Source organism: Coregonus clupeaformis, chromosome 25 (assembly GCF_020615455.1).
Source record: "Coregonus clupeaformis isolate EN_2021a chromosome 25, ASM2061545v1, whole genome shotgun sequence".
NCBI lineage: Eukaryota > Metazoa > Chordata > Actinopteri > Salmoniformes > Salmonidae > Coregonus > Coregonus clupeaformis.
The window spans coordinates 35919481-35936211 of NC_059216.1; the positions used below are offsets into that span (position 1 = coordinate 35919481).

The following is a 16731-nucleotide window of genomic DNA, read 5'->3' on the forward strand; positions in this document are numbered from 1 at the left end:
AGTGTGCTCCTAATCTCAGCTCGTTACCTGTATAAAAGACACCTGGGAGCCAGAAATCTTTCAAATACTTATTTCCCTCATTAAAATGCAAATCAATTCATAACATTTTTGACATGTGTTTTTCTGGATTTTTTTGTTGTTATTCTGTCTCTCACTGTTCAAATAAACCTACCATTAAAATTATAGACTGATCATTTCTTTGTCAGTGGGCAAACGTACAAAATCAGCAGGGGATCAAATACTTTTTTCCCTCACTGTATACACCTGTTCTGAAAGGCTCCAGAGTCTGCAACACCACTAAGCAAGGGGCACCACCAAGCAAGCGGCACCATGAAAATTCAAGGAGCTCTCCAAACAGGTCAGGGACAAAGTTGTGGAGAAGTACAGATCAGGGTTGGGTTATAAAAAAATATTAGAAACTTTGAACATCCCACGGAGCACCATTAAATCTATTATAAAAAAATTGAAAGAATATGGCACCACAACAAACCTGCCAAGAAGGGCCGTCCACCAAAACTCATGGACCAGGCAAGGAGGGCATTAATCAGAGGCAACAAAGAGACCAAAGATAACCCTGAAGGAGCTGCAAAGCTCCACAGAGGAGATTGGAATATCTGTCCATAGGACCACTTTAAGCCATACACTCCACAGAGCTGGGCTTTACGGAAGAGTGGCCAGAAAAAAGCCATTGCTTAAAGAAAAAAATAAGCAAACACGTTTGGTGTTCGCCAAAAGGCATGTCGGAGACTCCCCAAACATATGGAAGAAGGTACTCTGGTCAGATCTGACTAAAATTGAGCTTTTTGGCCATCAAGGAAAACGCTATGTCTGGCGCAAACCCAACACCTCTCATCACCCCGAGAACACCATCCACACAGTGAAGCATGGTGGTGGCAGCATCATGCTGTGGGGATGTTTTTAATCGGCAGGGACTGGGAAACTGGTCAGAATTGAAGGAATGATGGATGGCGCTAAATGCAGGGAAATTCTTGAGGGAAACCTGTTTCAGTTTTCCAGAGATTTGATACTAAAGCAACACTTGAGTGGTTTAAGGGGAAACATTTAAATGGTCTTGGAATGGCCTAGTCAAAGTCCAGACCTCAATCCAATTGAGAATCTGTGGTATGACTTAAAGATTGCTGTACACCAGCGGAACCCATCCAACTTGAAGGAGCTGGAGCAGTTTTGCCTTGAAGAATGGGCAAAAATCCCAGTGGCTAGATGTGCCAAGCTTATAGAGACATACCCCAAGAGACTTGCAGCTGTAATTGCTGCTAAAGGTGGCTCTACAAAGTATTGACTTTGGGGGGGTGAAGAGTTATGCATGCTCAAGTTTTCTGTTTCTTTTTGTCTTATTTCTTGTTTGTTTCACCCCAAAAAATATTTTGCATCTTCAAAGTGGTAGGCATGTTTGTGTAAATGATACAAACCCCCCAAAAATCCATTTTAATTCCAGGTTGTAAGGCAACAAAATAGGAAACGCGCCAAGGGGGGTGAATACTTTTGCAAGGCACTGTACAAGAGAGAGCCATGAGAACACATTTTTATCAGTCATGGAAATAAAAGTGTTGAAAACAAATGAGCTCCCTATTTAGAAAGATGGCGAACAAGCTATGAAGGAAAAATACTTGAGGTTTGTCAATAAGATAGTGGTGTGAAAAAGTGTTTGCCCCCTTCCTGATTTGTTATTTGTTTGCATGTTTGTCACACTTAAATGTTTCAGATCATCAAACACATTTAAATATTAGTCAAAGATAACACAAGTAAACACAAAATGCAGTTTTGAAATGAAGGTTGTTATTATTAAGGGAAAACAAAATCCAAACCTACATGGCCCTGTGTGAAAAAGTGTTTGCCCCCCCCTGTTATAACACAACTCAACTGTTGTTTATCACACCTGAGTTCAATTCCTCTAGCCACACCCAGGCCTGATTACTGCCACACCTGTTCTTAATCAAGGAATCAATTAAATAGGACCTGCCTGACAAAGTGAAGTAGACCAAAAGTTCCTCAAAAGCTAGACATCATACTGAGATCCAAAGAAATTCAGGAACAAATGAGAAAGAAAGTAATTGAGATCCATCAGTCTGGAAAAGGTCATAAAGCCATTTCTAAAGCTTTGGGACTCCAGCGAACCACAGTGAGAGCCATTATCCACAAATGGCGAAAACATGGAACAGTGATTAACCTTCCCAGGTGTGGCCGACCGACCAAAATTACCCCAAGAGTGCAGCGACGACTCATCCAAGAGGTCACAAAAGACCCCACAACAACATCCAAAGAGCTGCAGGCCTCACTTGCCTCAGTTAAGATCAGTGTTCAAGACTCCACCATAAGAAAGAGCCTGAGCAAAAATGGCCTGCATGGCAGAGTTCCAAGACGAAAACCACTGCTGAGCAAAAAGAACATTAAGGCTTGTCTCATTTTTGCCAGAAAACATCTTGATGATCCCCAAGACCTTTGGGAAAATACTATGTGGACTACCAAAGAATCCTGAAGGAGAATGTCCGGCCATCAGTTCGTGACCTCAAGCTGAAGCGAACTTGGGTTCTGCAGCAGGACAATGATCCAAAACACACCAGCAAGTCCACCTCTGAATGGCTGAAGAAAAACAAAATGAAGGCCTAGTCAAAGTCCTGACCTGAATCCTATTGAGATGCTGTGGCATGACCTTAAAAAGGCAGTTCATGCTCGAAAACCCTCCAATGTGGCTGAATTACAACAATTCTACAAAGATGAGTGGGCCAAAATTCCTCCACAGCACTGTAAAAGACTCATTGCAAGTTATCGCAAACACTTGATTGCAGTTGTTGCTGCTAAGGGTGGCCCAACCAGTTATTAGGTTGTAGGGGGCAATCACTTTTTCACACAGGGCCATGTGAGTTTGGATTTTGTTTTCCCTTAATAATAACAACCTTCATTTCAAAACTGCATTTTTGTGTTTACTTGTGTTATCTTTGACTAATATGTAAATTTGTTTGATCTGAAACATTTAAGTGTGACAAACATGCAAACAAATAAGAAATAAGGATCTCTAGTGGCACAGTTAGCACTGCGATGCAGTGCCTTAGACCACTGCGCCACTCGGGAGGCCCGTTTAGAGATCTAAGGTTGGGGCAGAGTGTAGACACATTTACATACACACAAGGGAGTAGTGGTGAGGGATGCATACCCTTTTTAAATGAATTCATAAGATTTCATAAACATTGTAATATTTTGAAATGTATTTGTCTAAATCTAACAGCGTTTTGAGCTATAGTTCGAATCGGAGTTCGATTATCATGAAGCATCACTTGTGTGTCCCAATCTTCATATTACTTTCACTTTGGTCTTCTAACATGCGAGAGGAAACAATAACCGCTCTAACTGCGACGTGAATAGGCTATATTCAGTAGCCTATATCCGTCCCCTAATCTGCATTGAATGCGCTCATAAATGCGCTGCTACTCACAATTTTTCAGAGATATCAAATAAAATTGTATTTGTCACATGCTTCAGAAACAACCGTCGTAGACCAACGGTGAAATGCTTACTTGTGTCCTTTTCCAACAATGCAGAGTTAAAGATTTAAAAAAGTTAAATAGTGATACGAGGAATAAATACACAGTGAATAACAACTAATAAAAATAACATGGCTATATACAGAGAGTACCAGTACCTAGTCGATGTGCAGGGGTACGAGGTAATTGAGGTAGCTATGTACATATAGCTAGGGTTAAAGTGACTAGGCAACAGGATAGATAATAGACAGTAGCAGTAGCAGCAGCGTATGTGGAGAGTGTGAAATTGTGTGTGTGTGTGGTGTCAGTATGCATGTGCGTGCACGTTATGTGCGTGTGGGCATACAGTATGTAGTGTGTGTGTTGGGGTGTAAGTATGTGTGGGTAGAGTCCTTTTGTGTGTGCATAGTCAGTGCAGGAGAGTTAGTTAAAAAAAGGGTTGATGCAGGTAGTCCGGGTAGCCATTTGATTAGTTATTTAGCAGTCTTGTTTAGTAGTCTTATAGCTTGGGGGTAGAAGCTGTTCAGGGTCCTGTTGGTTTCAGACTTGGGTGCACTGGTACTGCTTGCCGTGCGGTAGCAGAGAGAACAGGCTATGGTTTGGGTGGTTTGAGTCTTTGACCATTTATTGGGGTCTTCTTCTGACACCGCCTGGTATAGATGTCCTGGATGGCAGGGAGCTCGGCCCCAGTGATGTACTGGGCCGTACTCATCACTCTCTGTAGCGCCTTGCGGTTGGGTGCTTTGCAGTTGCCTTACAGTCAAGATGCTCTCAATGGTCAAGCTGTATAACAGCTTCAAACTATTTGTCAAACATAGATAATTTATATTGTATACTGGTTGTTGGGGTGGGATTGGCATGAGGTTTGTGATTCCTCATGTCTTACTCATTGGTAGGAAAAGGTTTTGTCCAAATCGGATGTTGGGTACTATATTTATTGAATATTATCTGAATCCTATAAATTAAAATGGCCCCAATTTAGGTGCAATCAATTAGCAATCTTACCCGTTTCTAACTACTGAAACCATTTCAGAACAATTTGAGATGGTGGGTGACATGGCTTGCTGAAATGACATGTAACGACTCATAGGTATTCCCTTTGTCAAGGTGGGTGTGGAGCAATGTTCCCTCAAAAACAATTAGGCACTGAGCAGGTCTGCTGAGCGCAAACTTGAACGTTGTGAAAATTCTGTGCAACTTCCAGCGCGCATTTACAGTGAACACTGAGGCTGGACCTGCTTTAGGTTAGTTTTAACAGTGACCAAGTAGGCTAGTGTGGCTATTTGATCATAATGTATGCCTACCAGAGTGGCCTACCATCAAAAACAATGGAGAAAATGCATCCCTTAACATTTTAACATGAAATAGCTGTTCTATCATTCAGCCTACAGGTGTGGTGTTCAATGTAGGCCTACATGTAAATCAAATTAAATCAAATGTTATGTGTCACGTGCCGAATACAACAGGTGTAGACCTGACAGTGAAATGCTTACTTACAAGCCCTTAACCAATAATGCAGTTTTAAGAAAAATACGTTTTAATAAAGTATTTACTAAAATAAACTGAAGTAAAAAATAAATTGAAAAATAACTAATAATTAAAGAGCAACAATAAAATAACAGTAATGAGGCTAAATACAGGCGGTACCGGTACAGAGTCAATGTGCGGGGGCACAGGTTAGTCGAGGTAATTGAGGTATTAGGTACATGTAGGTAGGGGGGGGGGGGTCAATGCAAATAGTCCAGGTAGACATTTGATTAGCTGTTCAGGAGTCTTATGGCTTGGGGGTAGAAGCTGTTAAGAAGCCTTTTTGGACCTAGACTTGGCGCTCCGATACCGCTTGCCTTGCGGTAGCAGAGAGAACAGTCTATGACTAGGGTGGCTGGAGTCTTTGGCAATTTTCAGGGCCTTTCTCTGACACCGCCTGGTATAGAGATCCTGGATGGCAGGAAGCTTGGGCCCAGTGATTTACTGGGCCGTACGCTCTACCCTCTGTAGTGCCTTGCGGTCGGAGGCCGAGCAGTTGCCATACCAGGCGGTGATGCAACCAGTCAGGATGCTCTCGATGGTGCAGCTGTATAACCTTTTGAGGATCTGAGGACCCATGCCAAATCTTTTCAGTCTCCTGAGGGGGACTAGGCGTTGGTGATGTGGACACCAAGGAACTTGAAAGTCTGTACCTGCTCCACTACAACCTCGTTGATGAGAATGGGGGCGTGCTTGGCCCTCCTTTTCCTGTAGTCCACGATAATTTCCTTTGTCTTGATCACGTTGAGGGAGAGGTTGTTATCCTGGCACCACACTGCCAGGTCTCTGACCACCTCTCTATAGGCTGCCTCATCGTTATCGGTGATCAGGCCTACCACTGTTGTGTCGTTGGCAAACTTAATGATGGTGTTGGAGTCGTGCTTGGCCATGTAGTCATGGGGTGAACAGGGAGTACAGGAGGGGACTGAGCACGCACCCCTGAGGGGCCCACTGTTGGATAAGCGTGGCAGATGTGTTGTTACCTACCCTTACCACCTGGGGGTGTCCCATCAGGAAGTCCAGGTTCCAGTTGCAGAGGGAGGTGTTTAGTCCCAGGGTCCTTAGCTTAGTGATGAGCTTTGAGGGCACTATGGTGTTGAACGCTGAGCTGTAGTAAATGAATAGCATTCTCACGTAGATAGTTACATATCGGGATATAATTTGACGATATATCGTATCGTTTTGACTAACGCAATATAATTTCCATGCTAGATGGCTTTACCTGCACCAAAACTCCAGTATTTTTCCTTCCTAGCTTGTTCTCATCTTTTTAAATAGGGAGCCAATTTGTTTTCAGCACTTTTATTTCCATGACTGATCAAAACAAATTTTCTCATGGCTCTCTTGTCCCTCTGCATCAGGCATATGGTGAGCATTATGTTTGGAACATCAAATCGCGTTATCGAATCGCAATACAGTGCCTTCAGAAAGTATTCATACCCCTTGACTTATTCCACATTTTGTTGTGTTATAGGTTGAATTCAAAATATGTTTTTTTCTCACCCATCTACACACAATACCTTATAAAGACAATGTCAAAGCATGTTTTTAGAAATGTTTGAAATATCTAATTTATATAAGTATTCACACCCCTTTGCTCAGGTGCATCCAATTTCCGTTGCCCATCCTTGAGATATCACTACACTTTATTAGAGTCCACCTGTGGCCAATTCAATTGTTTGGACATGATTTAGAAAGAAGCACACCGGTCTATATAAGGTCCCACAGTTGACAGTGCATGTAAAGTTTAAACTCTTTTGTCTCAATTGGCTGATGTGCCCTTCTTAAACTAGTAATACGAGTTTTTAGTGTTTCGTACAGCAGCATTCACACACACACAGAGACACACATGCACAGGTCTGTAACAGCAGCTTGTCAGCTGTGCATTCTTATGATTTTTGCAGAGCAAGCTGGAAACCATGTTTAGTCACGTGTTTTCCTCGAAGAGAAGTATGATATCAAACATTGGCCAGATAAACAAGTTGTAACCTTGAGTGTTTTTCTCACTGATAAGCAGTTTGTGGTGAAGAAGAATGTCTAAATCAGTTCAATTAAACACCAGGGATGTACCAAATGGCACTCTATTCCCTATATAGTGCACTACTTCTGACCAGCACCCTGTGGGCCCAGGTTAAAAGTAGTGCATATATTAAGGGAATAGGGTGCCATTTGGAAGGAAGGGCAGTACTGATATTGGGATATCAAAATGTGATTCAGCAGCCTCATCTCTATCCATGATGCCATCTCCTAGTCCCTGTTATGCAGTGTAAACGTAACGAGTTACAGTTCATATGGAAATCAGTCAGTCATGGTGTGACCACCATGTGTCGTGCTGCATGAGGCAAATCTCCTTCGCATAGAGTTGATTAGGTTGTTGATTGTAGCCTGTGTAATGTTGTCCCACTCCTCTTCAATGGCTGTGCGAAGTTGCTGGATATTGGTGGGAACTGGAACACACTGCGTACACATCGATCCAGAGCATCCCAAACATGCTCAATGGTTGACATGACTGGTGAGTATCAGGCCATGGAAGAACTGGGACATTTTCGGCTTCCGGGAATTGTGTACAGATCGACATGGGGCCGTGCATTATCATGCTGAAACATGAGGCGATGGTGGCAGATGAATGGCACGACAATGGGCCTCAGGATCTCCTCATGGTCACTCTGTGCATTCAAATTGCCATAGATGAAATGCAATTGTGTTCGTTGTCCTTAGCTTATGCCTCGCCCACACAATGCCATACACGTTGTCTGCCATCTGCCCGGTACAGTTGAAACCAGGATTAATCCGTGAAGAGCACACTTCTGTAGCGTGCCATTGGCCATCAAAGGTGAGCATTTGCCCACTGAAGTCGATTACGACGCCAAACTGCAGTCAGGTCACGACCCTGGTGAGGATGATGAGCACGCAAGACGAGCTTCCCTGAGACGGTTTCTGACAGTTTGTGCAGAAATTATTCGGTTGTGCAAACCCACAGTTTCATCAGCTGTCCGGGGTTCTGGTCTCAGACGATCTCACAGGTGAAGAAGCTGGTTGTGGAGGTCCTGGGCTGGCGTGGTTACACGTGGTCTGCGATTGTGAGGCCGGTTGGACGTACTGCCAAATTCTCTAAAACGGCTTACTTGGCGATGAGCCAAATTTTGTTAAAACACTCCAGGACTGGACTTGTCCAGAGCAGATTGTGGATAAATACATTTTTGTATCTGTAAAATACTAAAAACTTTGGTGCATTTTTCCAAATCAAATGTTATGTAGAATGCAAAATGTACAACATATCAACAATTCCCTCTGGGAAAGTCTGGATAATATATCTAAGGAGAACCACACACCATTTGGTGAATGCAGATGCTTCTGAAGCTGAGAAAAATGAGTTGGTGTTTGGGAAGAGTCTGACCAAAAGCCTATTTAGACCCAATCACCATGTCTTCAAGTAGGTTACTAAATGTAGTCCACTTTTTAACATTCTCTATGAAATGGGCTTTGAAATTATGTGTAATTCAATGTAGTGAGCTTTGAAATGATTGATGCGTGTCCATTTTAAGGTGGTTAAAATTCATTAAAATGGTGATGACGGTAGTATGATTAACTAAAGAAAAGATACCTTTTATGATCTTTTTACATTATTAGGTTTACTTTTTGAAAATACTCATATTAATGGACCAAAATACCAACAAATCTCAAAATGGATAGGTAGGTGCAAAAATGTAATTTCAGCCTGTGGTGCCTGACCTTAAATGGTTTCAGCCTGGCTCTGTAGGACAGGGAACCAATATCACTATATTATACATTTTATAAATCCCTTTTGGGAGATTAAAATCATCAGCAATACTTTGAAGACATTTGCAGGAGATGAGTGTGCAAAAGTCCTGAAATGTTTCCGATCTTCTTTTTCTTCAGCCAATACAACAAAGGGCACTAAGGAACACAATAGTAGGAAGTCTCTGCGGAGTCATGTGTAGGTCTGGAGGTCCTGGGTTTCTGTCGAGGAAAAGGCACCTCTACTGTTCCTGGTTATTTATGGTACACTGAGCTGTGTCTATGTACTACAGCGACTCAAGTTGATCCTGTTGACTGTGGTGAGGTCAAAGAGAACTGTAGCTGCGTCACACGATGCTTCTCCCCCCTCGCTATGCCTCTGGGGTCACAGCTGAGGAGGTCTGGAAGTGTGTAGGGGTCATGGGCTACAGGGGAGAGGCAAGGACAGTAGCTCAGACACACACACACACACACACATTCGGTCTGGCCGCTGGTCACAAACGCACTCCGCTGGTTCTCTACCACTGCACATTCCTAAGGCTTCTGATGTTGATGTTGTAAAACAATGGTCTGTTGACTTGTCTTCTGTTTTTCTGTTGTACTGTATGCACTGGATGTGGGTCTAATGTAATGTGATGGCTTGTGCTGACTCTCCGTAACATGTAGATCCTTACTATGTGGTGAGGGAGGTCTTCATCTCTGTTCTTACGGATTATGTCTTCTCTGTTTTAGGATGGCTCGTTGGGAACCTTTGAGGACTTGGCTCAGGAGTACTCAGAGTATTACAGCACTTCTCTCACTGAAGTCCAAGACAGAATGGAGGAGATCTGCAAACGCAAAGTTGTACAAGATGCAGAACCAGAGATGGTACGAACATATATTATATGTTCAGTGTGATAAAGAATTTGCATAAAATGTTTTTTTCCATCTGTGGATACCCTCTTTGCACAGACTTCATTCTAATTAAAATGATGTGGAGGAAGCCTTTGGAAATGTGGTTTACATTTAAATCCTCTAATGTGTGAGAGTTTAGGGTGACAAATGTTACAATTTTGGCCTTTTAATTTATCAAGATATTTATGTTTTGAATTGCTGATTAAATCAGATGTTGTCACTCCTTTAATTTGCCTCTGTGTGTTTCAGGAAAAGGTTGACAAAGTGCCCACATCACTGCAACTTCGCTCACAGATCCAGGTGAGTCTCCTATTCTCTCTCTTGTTTTTGACCCTATTGTATGTTAACCCTCTGGGAGGAGGGATTTCCTAAGCCCTAATCCCGCAGACATCACAGAGCTGCTATGAACCAGATCACAGCCCTGTAGCATTATAACATCTTGGTTTTCCTTGATCACAAATTCACATTTCACTGTCTAATGGAAACTCTGGCCTTGTTATTTGTAATATATACTGTTATAATGTGTCTGGAAATAACTTTTTTTTATTTTTTTTATGCAACCGAGACCAATGACATACACATTAAGAGTTCCAAACCAATCTGCCTGCCAGTGTGCTAGATTGTGGTTCCTCTTAGTTTGTCAGTTTCCATTGCCTGCCTGCATGTCTGTCTGACTGCAGTATTCTGTTCTCTACAGGAATCGCTTGGGCTGAGTAGCAGTAGCGCTATGTCCACTCCTGAGACAGAGCGAAGGTAAGACCATAGAGATACTGAAGCTGTTACTATTCTATAGTCAACCATGGTATTGTCTCCCCTTTGTGTGGAGTGTATTGTGGGTATTATTGTGATGTCCTTATGCTGTATGTAGTTAAATTGGTGTTGTCGATCAGTGAAGTAGGACAGTCATAGCACTCTCATGCATTGTCTTCATGTCCTAGTAAAATTAGTTATGTCTTTCTATAAATTGTTGAACTCCTGGGAGGTATTTGGGCGACTCTACAGAAGTGATGTAAATTGCTGTCCCACCCCAAAGAAACTAAAATTGTTAAGTCTCCAAACTTCCATCATGATATGTTCTAATTCATTCCAAGGCAATAACAAACATAATGTTAAATGAATATAGTACAAAGTCCTCGTTTATACACCTATTTCTATTGAGGTGGCTGTCCCACACCCTGATTCCTAAACATCGTGTTTGAAAATAAAACAAATCATGATTTTAGATCTTATTTCAAAAGAACATCTTGAATTGTTATATTATTACTAGTAGAAAGAGGAGGAAGGGAAGCGCTACTAAGGTACACAATAGTAAATGTTGGTAGACAGAAGGTGCTCTTTGGTCAAAGGGGTGAATTGGTCATCAAAAAGAAAGGAGGACCAAGGCACTCTTCATATAATTCATTAAAATGCCTTTATTAGTATGGCATGTTCAATAGAAATACGTTTTATTTTTTTAATCCGACGCGTTTCGGCTGCATGTCCTTCGTCAGAGACTCCCTGACGAAGGCCATGCAGCCGAAACGCATCGGATAAAAAAAAAAAAAACTTATTTCTATTGAACATGCCATACTAATAAAGGCATTTTAATGAATTATATGAAGAGTGCCTTGGTCCTCCTTTCTTTTTGATGTTATATTATTACATTGAAAGATACTGATCTATTAAGTAGTTTTGTATATTTTTTATCATGTGTAAAAAAAAAAAAAAAAAATGCTGGCCCACCTTTTGACATCACTACCGAAACACACACATTAAGACTGTAGAATCAATGTGACTTAAGCCACACCCATACAAATATCACCAGGTGATGGGATTGCACCCCTTTACAGCATGGCCACATGGTGAGTAGTATATCTGCAAACATTTTGGAGAAAATGAGTGAGCAAATCTTAATGTATTTTTAAGAAGTGTCACCACCGAATATCTAATATTTCAAGAAATATGTAAAGTACGGTTTTGGGACTAAGATATATGTTTTCTGGGATGTACATCTGATACAAATTATAGCTAGCCAGGCATATGCTCACTATGGGGATTCATTAAATGGATGCTTCAGGATTTTGGCAATGAAGCCCTTTTATTTAAGAAACATTGTGTTGGAAATTCCAAATAGTTTGCATAGTCAACTTACACACAGCACTGACACACACACTTACCCCACCACACATGCCACCAGGGGTCTTTTCACAGTCCCCAGGTCCAGAACAAATTCAAGGAAACGTACAGTATTATACAGAGCCATGAGTGCATGGAACTCCCTTACATCTTATATAGCGCAAGTGAACAGCAAACCTGGTTTCAAAAAACAAATAAAGCAACACCTCACGGCACCACGCCTCTCCCCCATGTGACCTACTTGTTGTGTGTATGTACTGACATGTATGTCTAACTGATAGATGCTCACACACACTACATGTTAATGTTTTTCAAATGTATGCAAATCGAAAAGTATTTTGTCTGTAATGTATTTTTCGTTATATGTCGGACCCCAGTAAGACTAGCTATCACTAATGGGGATCCTAATAAATAAAAGTTCAATCTACTTCCCCCGAGTCAGATGACAATTTACTCGTGGATACCATTTTTGATGTCTCTGCATGCAGTTTGAAGGAAGTTGCTTGTTTTTAATATTCGGTACATGGGGATTTAACCGCAAAAGGTGTTTTTATGTGCATTATGTCATCACACACATCCTTTTATCCTCAACAAGTCAATTTGATGGAAACACAGCTATGGTGGAAAAATGCGCATATTGTTTTTATGCAGATTTTAGAATATTTGCTTTAAAATCTGTCGCCAATTGGATGGAAACCTAGCTTATGACTGACTCTTGTTAGTCCAGTGTATTTCTTTACATTTGTTTCTTCACATCTGAAATGATCATCTACATTTAAACACATAGATAATTATTTATATTTTTGATTATTTTTAGAGTTATTGAAGGACAGGGACATCCATAAGGTGCCAACATGCCGAAATGTACAGCAGACAGTCAGAGAGGACAGAGAGTATAAAAACGGACCCTGTGCAATATCAAGAATATCTGAAAGATAAAGAAAGGAAGCAGGAAAGTAAGTCAAATTAGTAAAATATTTATCTGAGCAAGAGGGCTGGAGTGAAAAGGCAGAAAGACACGTATTTGATTGATTGTGATAATTATGTGAATCACATGTGCCCCATTCGATATGGTATCAATTAAGTAAGCAATTAAGTTCAGAATGTATAAGCCAGGTCACAACCGAAACAATGTCACCACCGAAACGCCTGTTATTTTGCCACAATAAAGATGGGAAAGGTGACCCATGAAAAAATCTAACATAATTAGATGCAATTCAGTAATTCAATCAATATGTTTTAGATTCATAAAATCAACATTGAACATTTTACAGAGAAAAATAGAGACTTTTTCTCTAAATTACATTTTAAGGTTTTGAAAATCAGTTTAAAAGTAATTTTCACTATTTGGTAAATGCTGTAGGCAAATAACATTTCTAAAATTAATCTGTAATAGAATGTTAATCAAAATGATCACTACTGTGCATGGCTCTCCCTTTATTGCAGCTTTTTCACTATGTTTCGGTAGTGACAAATTTAGTGGGGTGATAAGGAATTCATTTACATTTACATTTTAGTCATTTAGCAGACGCTCTTATCCAGAGCGACTTACAGGAGCAATTAGGGTTAAGTGCCTTGCTTAAGGGCACATCGACAGATTTTTCACCTAGTCGGCTCGGGGATTAGAACCAGCGACCTTTCGGTTACTGGCACAACGCTCTTACCCACTAAGCTACCTGCTGCCCCAATTCAGGACAGGATTTCAAATATGCAATACAAACAAAGTTTGTGAGTAGTAGATATGTCTATCTGACATATACTATATGTTGTAATAAATAGGATACACATTTTTTTAAACAATTCAGCCCCCAATTTCCACCACTTCTGTAGAATGACCCTCATAGGACAGAACAGTCAGTAGGACAGTCATTCCCTTTCATACATTATCCCCATAGGGTGAGTCTCAAATGGCACCCTATTCCCTATTTAGTGCACTTCTTTTGACCAAGGGCCATAGGGCTCTCTCTGGTCAATAGGGTGTCATTTGGGATGCAAACCTAGTCAGCGTGAGGAAATGTGTTTCATACTTCCTGTCCTGATGACCTCCAGCCACCTTTATGAAGTGCTAGTATACCAACAGGAAACTTCCTCTCCTTCCCCCTATTGTGTGTTTGGAAGGATGGATGGTCATATTGTGAACGCAGGAGAATTAGTGAGAGAAATAAGGGAGGAAAGGAGGAATCTGGGTCATGAGTAATAATATAGTACTATACACTGAGTCAGTGGGGTGTCGGCGACACCAGATTGAAGTTTGTTACTTGGCTAGTTACACCTTAGCTTTAGCATTGTCCAGTGCAATACAATGAGAGAAGTAGTAACTCCTGTTAGCATGCTCTAAAATGTAAGGCCAAATCACCTCAAAGTAACATGACTTTATACAGTATGCTGGTTTGGAGTAACGACCTCTGAGAGTTGGTTCCCCACATAAACTACATGAACACAAGAGCCTTGATTTCTACTAATCTTGCTGAGGGAAAGGTTGTACAGTACTGGGCTTGCTGTGACTTTAGGCAAGGAGCCCTCTTGTGGCCACCTGTAGAACTGTGTTGGTGGGGGAATAATAGTCGCTAGCATCAGCAACAACTATCAGCTGATGTCAGAGGAGAGAGCGATTGGGAGAGAGAGAGGGTGCGAGAGAGAGTGAGGAGACAGACAGATAGACAAAGAGCGCAAGTGTGAGAGAGTTGGAGAGGGAGACAGAACAGCGATAGAGAGAGAGAAAGAAAAATATATAAGAGAGAGCGAGAGGGGAATGCTGAGGACACGTGAAGAGCTGTAGTGTTGAAGTGAGTGCAGTCAGTAAAACTCAGGCAGTCAGGGTGTGAAAAGCCTCTATTGTTGTTGAGATAGCCACAGTGATCTGACCTCTGTCCAGCAGACTGACAGCGTGATGTTTTCCCATCTGGACTGACTACTGGGAACGGCCTCCACTAACACTGCACTGTACTGGCCGGGTCCAGTGGCGCGAGGGACAGTGCACGTTTGTGAGGGATACGGTAGTGCATATTTGTTAGGGACAGTGCACGCGTCTATAATTCTTGAACAGGGACAGAGAACTCAGTGGATAAAGGGGTGTTTTGTCGAAGATGGTACAGTAGGATACAAGCAGTACAATGAAGAAAATTGCATTGGAAAACAGGTGAGATGATGATGTCTGTGACCGGACTCTGCATCTTCTGTTTCTTGGATTGTGTTTTTTTGTTTGTGCCATCTGTCTTGTTTTTGATTCAATCTTGGTTTATTTTTAGGTTGTCCGTGCATAAATCAAGTTCTGAGGATGGATCAGTGGGTAAGTTTTATTTAGTTCTCATCAGTTCTGTAGTTTGATGGGTCTTGGTCCCATATCATGTAATTACTTGACATTTAAATTGTGTGTAACTACAAACACAACTGTTATTGTGACTGACTACAAATTTACTACAATAGTACTTAATTTGAAGATTGAACTTGGACAGTTTTGCTTTTATCACAATTGAGACACAATTTAATGTGTGTTACATTTTGGGAATAACTACATATGCGTAACTTAAAAAACATCTACATATTTTGAAAGTTTGCTAGGGGTAGCCATTGTATGGGGCAGTGTGGATTTCATCTGTTTGTTTATTAAACCTTACTGTATCTCCTTGTTTAGGAAATTGGGATGGAAAGAGACAGAAAAACAAGTCTTTCTGGCAGAATTTCAGGAAGTCGCAGAAAGGTGTCGTCCGGCAGACCACAAAAGGTATGTTTTTGTTTTGGATATATCCTCCCACTTTACCCAACATATTTCTGATCACACAAGTCAGGGAGCTGTGTCCCATTTTCACCGCATCTGTTTTTTTGGATCGCATTTTGTATTTTTCATGTGTTTATTGAAAGGGACTGCACTGAAATTAAGGAAAGACTGGTAGAGGGGATAGTGTATAGGAGAGAGTTGGGACTGGGATTCGATCCCACACGGTATGTGCTGGGGGCGGCGGCTTTCTATCAAATCTGTCCAACTGTACTTTATTTATTAGACATTTTTGCAGGATGAAATCTCTTGAGATATCAGTATTGGTAAACATGAATATAAACTAAACTTATTTGCAGATGATCTCCTGATATGCCTGACCAATATTGAAAACTCAATGACCCCTTTGTAAAAAATATTTTCAGAATACTAAAACATCTCAGGATATAAAATGTAGGTAGGAAAAAAACAAAACAATGGCAATAGGAAAAATAAATAAATAACTCACGATCTACAGGAATCGTTTAAGTGGACCACAAAAAAATATGAAATACTTGGGATGCATAATAAGCTGGTTGAGAGTATGCCAAGAGTGTGCAAAGCTGTCATCAAAGCAAAGGGTGGCTTGTTGAAGAATCTCTAATGTAAAATATATTTTGATTTGTTTAACACTTTTTTGGTTACTACATGATTCCATATGTTATTTCATAGTTTTGATGTCTTCACTATTATTCTACAATGTAAAAATAAAGAAAACCCCTTGAATGAGTAGGCGTGTCCAAACTTTTGACTGGTAGTGTACATATTTACAAATATCTACACATGGTGATGTTACTATTAGTTAAAAACACAAACAGTTTGTTTGTCCTAACATTTGAAAAAGGGGTTTCTTAAATTCACAGTGTTCTGTTTACCAGGTGAGGACATAGGCTTTGTAGCCAGTGACATCACTATGAGTGATGAAGAGCGCATCCAGCTGATGATGATGGTCAAGGAGAAGATGATCAGCGTGGAGGAGGCCCTGGCAAGGGTATGATGATGTCACTTCCTGTCTTCCTACTGTATGATGTATTTCCCTCCAGATACTGTACTGGATCTCTTTTCTCACGATGTACTGTAGGAGTCATCTGCAGTTACTGGATATTGAGCATCTCAGTAGGATTTATAATGAGGGAATACAAGTCTGATTTGATATCATATTTATTGTGCTTCTTTAGTTCT

At 41.0% G+C, this 16731-nt stretch overlaps 1 protein-coding gene across 6 annotated transcripts in view; it reads left to right on the top strand.

Annotated features, from left to right (window-relative positions):
• LOC121539606 (SAM and SH3 domain-containing protein 1-like) overlaps positions 1–16731 on the top strand; it is an 85723-nt gene that overhangs the window by 58234 nt on the left and 10758 nt on the right. For 4 of the 6 annotated variants that reach the window (XM_045207576.1, XM_045207575.1, XM_045207580.1 and 1 more), the window contains 6 exons: positions 9519–9653; positions 9930–9980; positions 10378–10433; positions 15044–15084; positions 15430–15519; positions 16428–16540. In XM_045207576.1, the coding sequence (XP_045063511.1) occupies positions 9519–9653; positions 9930–9980; positions 10378–10433; positions 15044–15084; positions 15430–15519; positions 16428–16540 (486 nt within the window). Of the gene's footprint in view, positions 1–9271; positions 9355–9518; positions 9654–9929; positions 9981–10377; positions 10434–14492; positions 14935–15043; positions 15085–15429; positions 15520–16427; positions 16541–16731 lie in introns of those variants that run through there. The other 2 variants (XM_045207577.1, XM_045207579.1) reach the window with 2 other exon arrangements.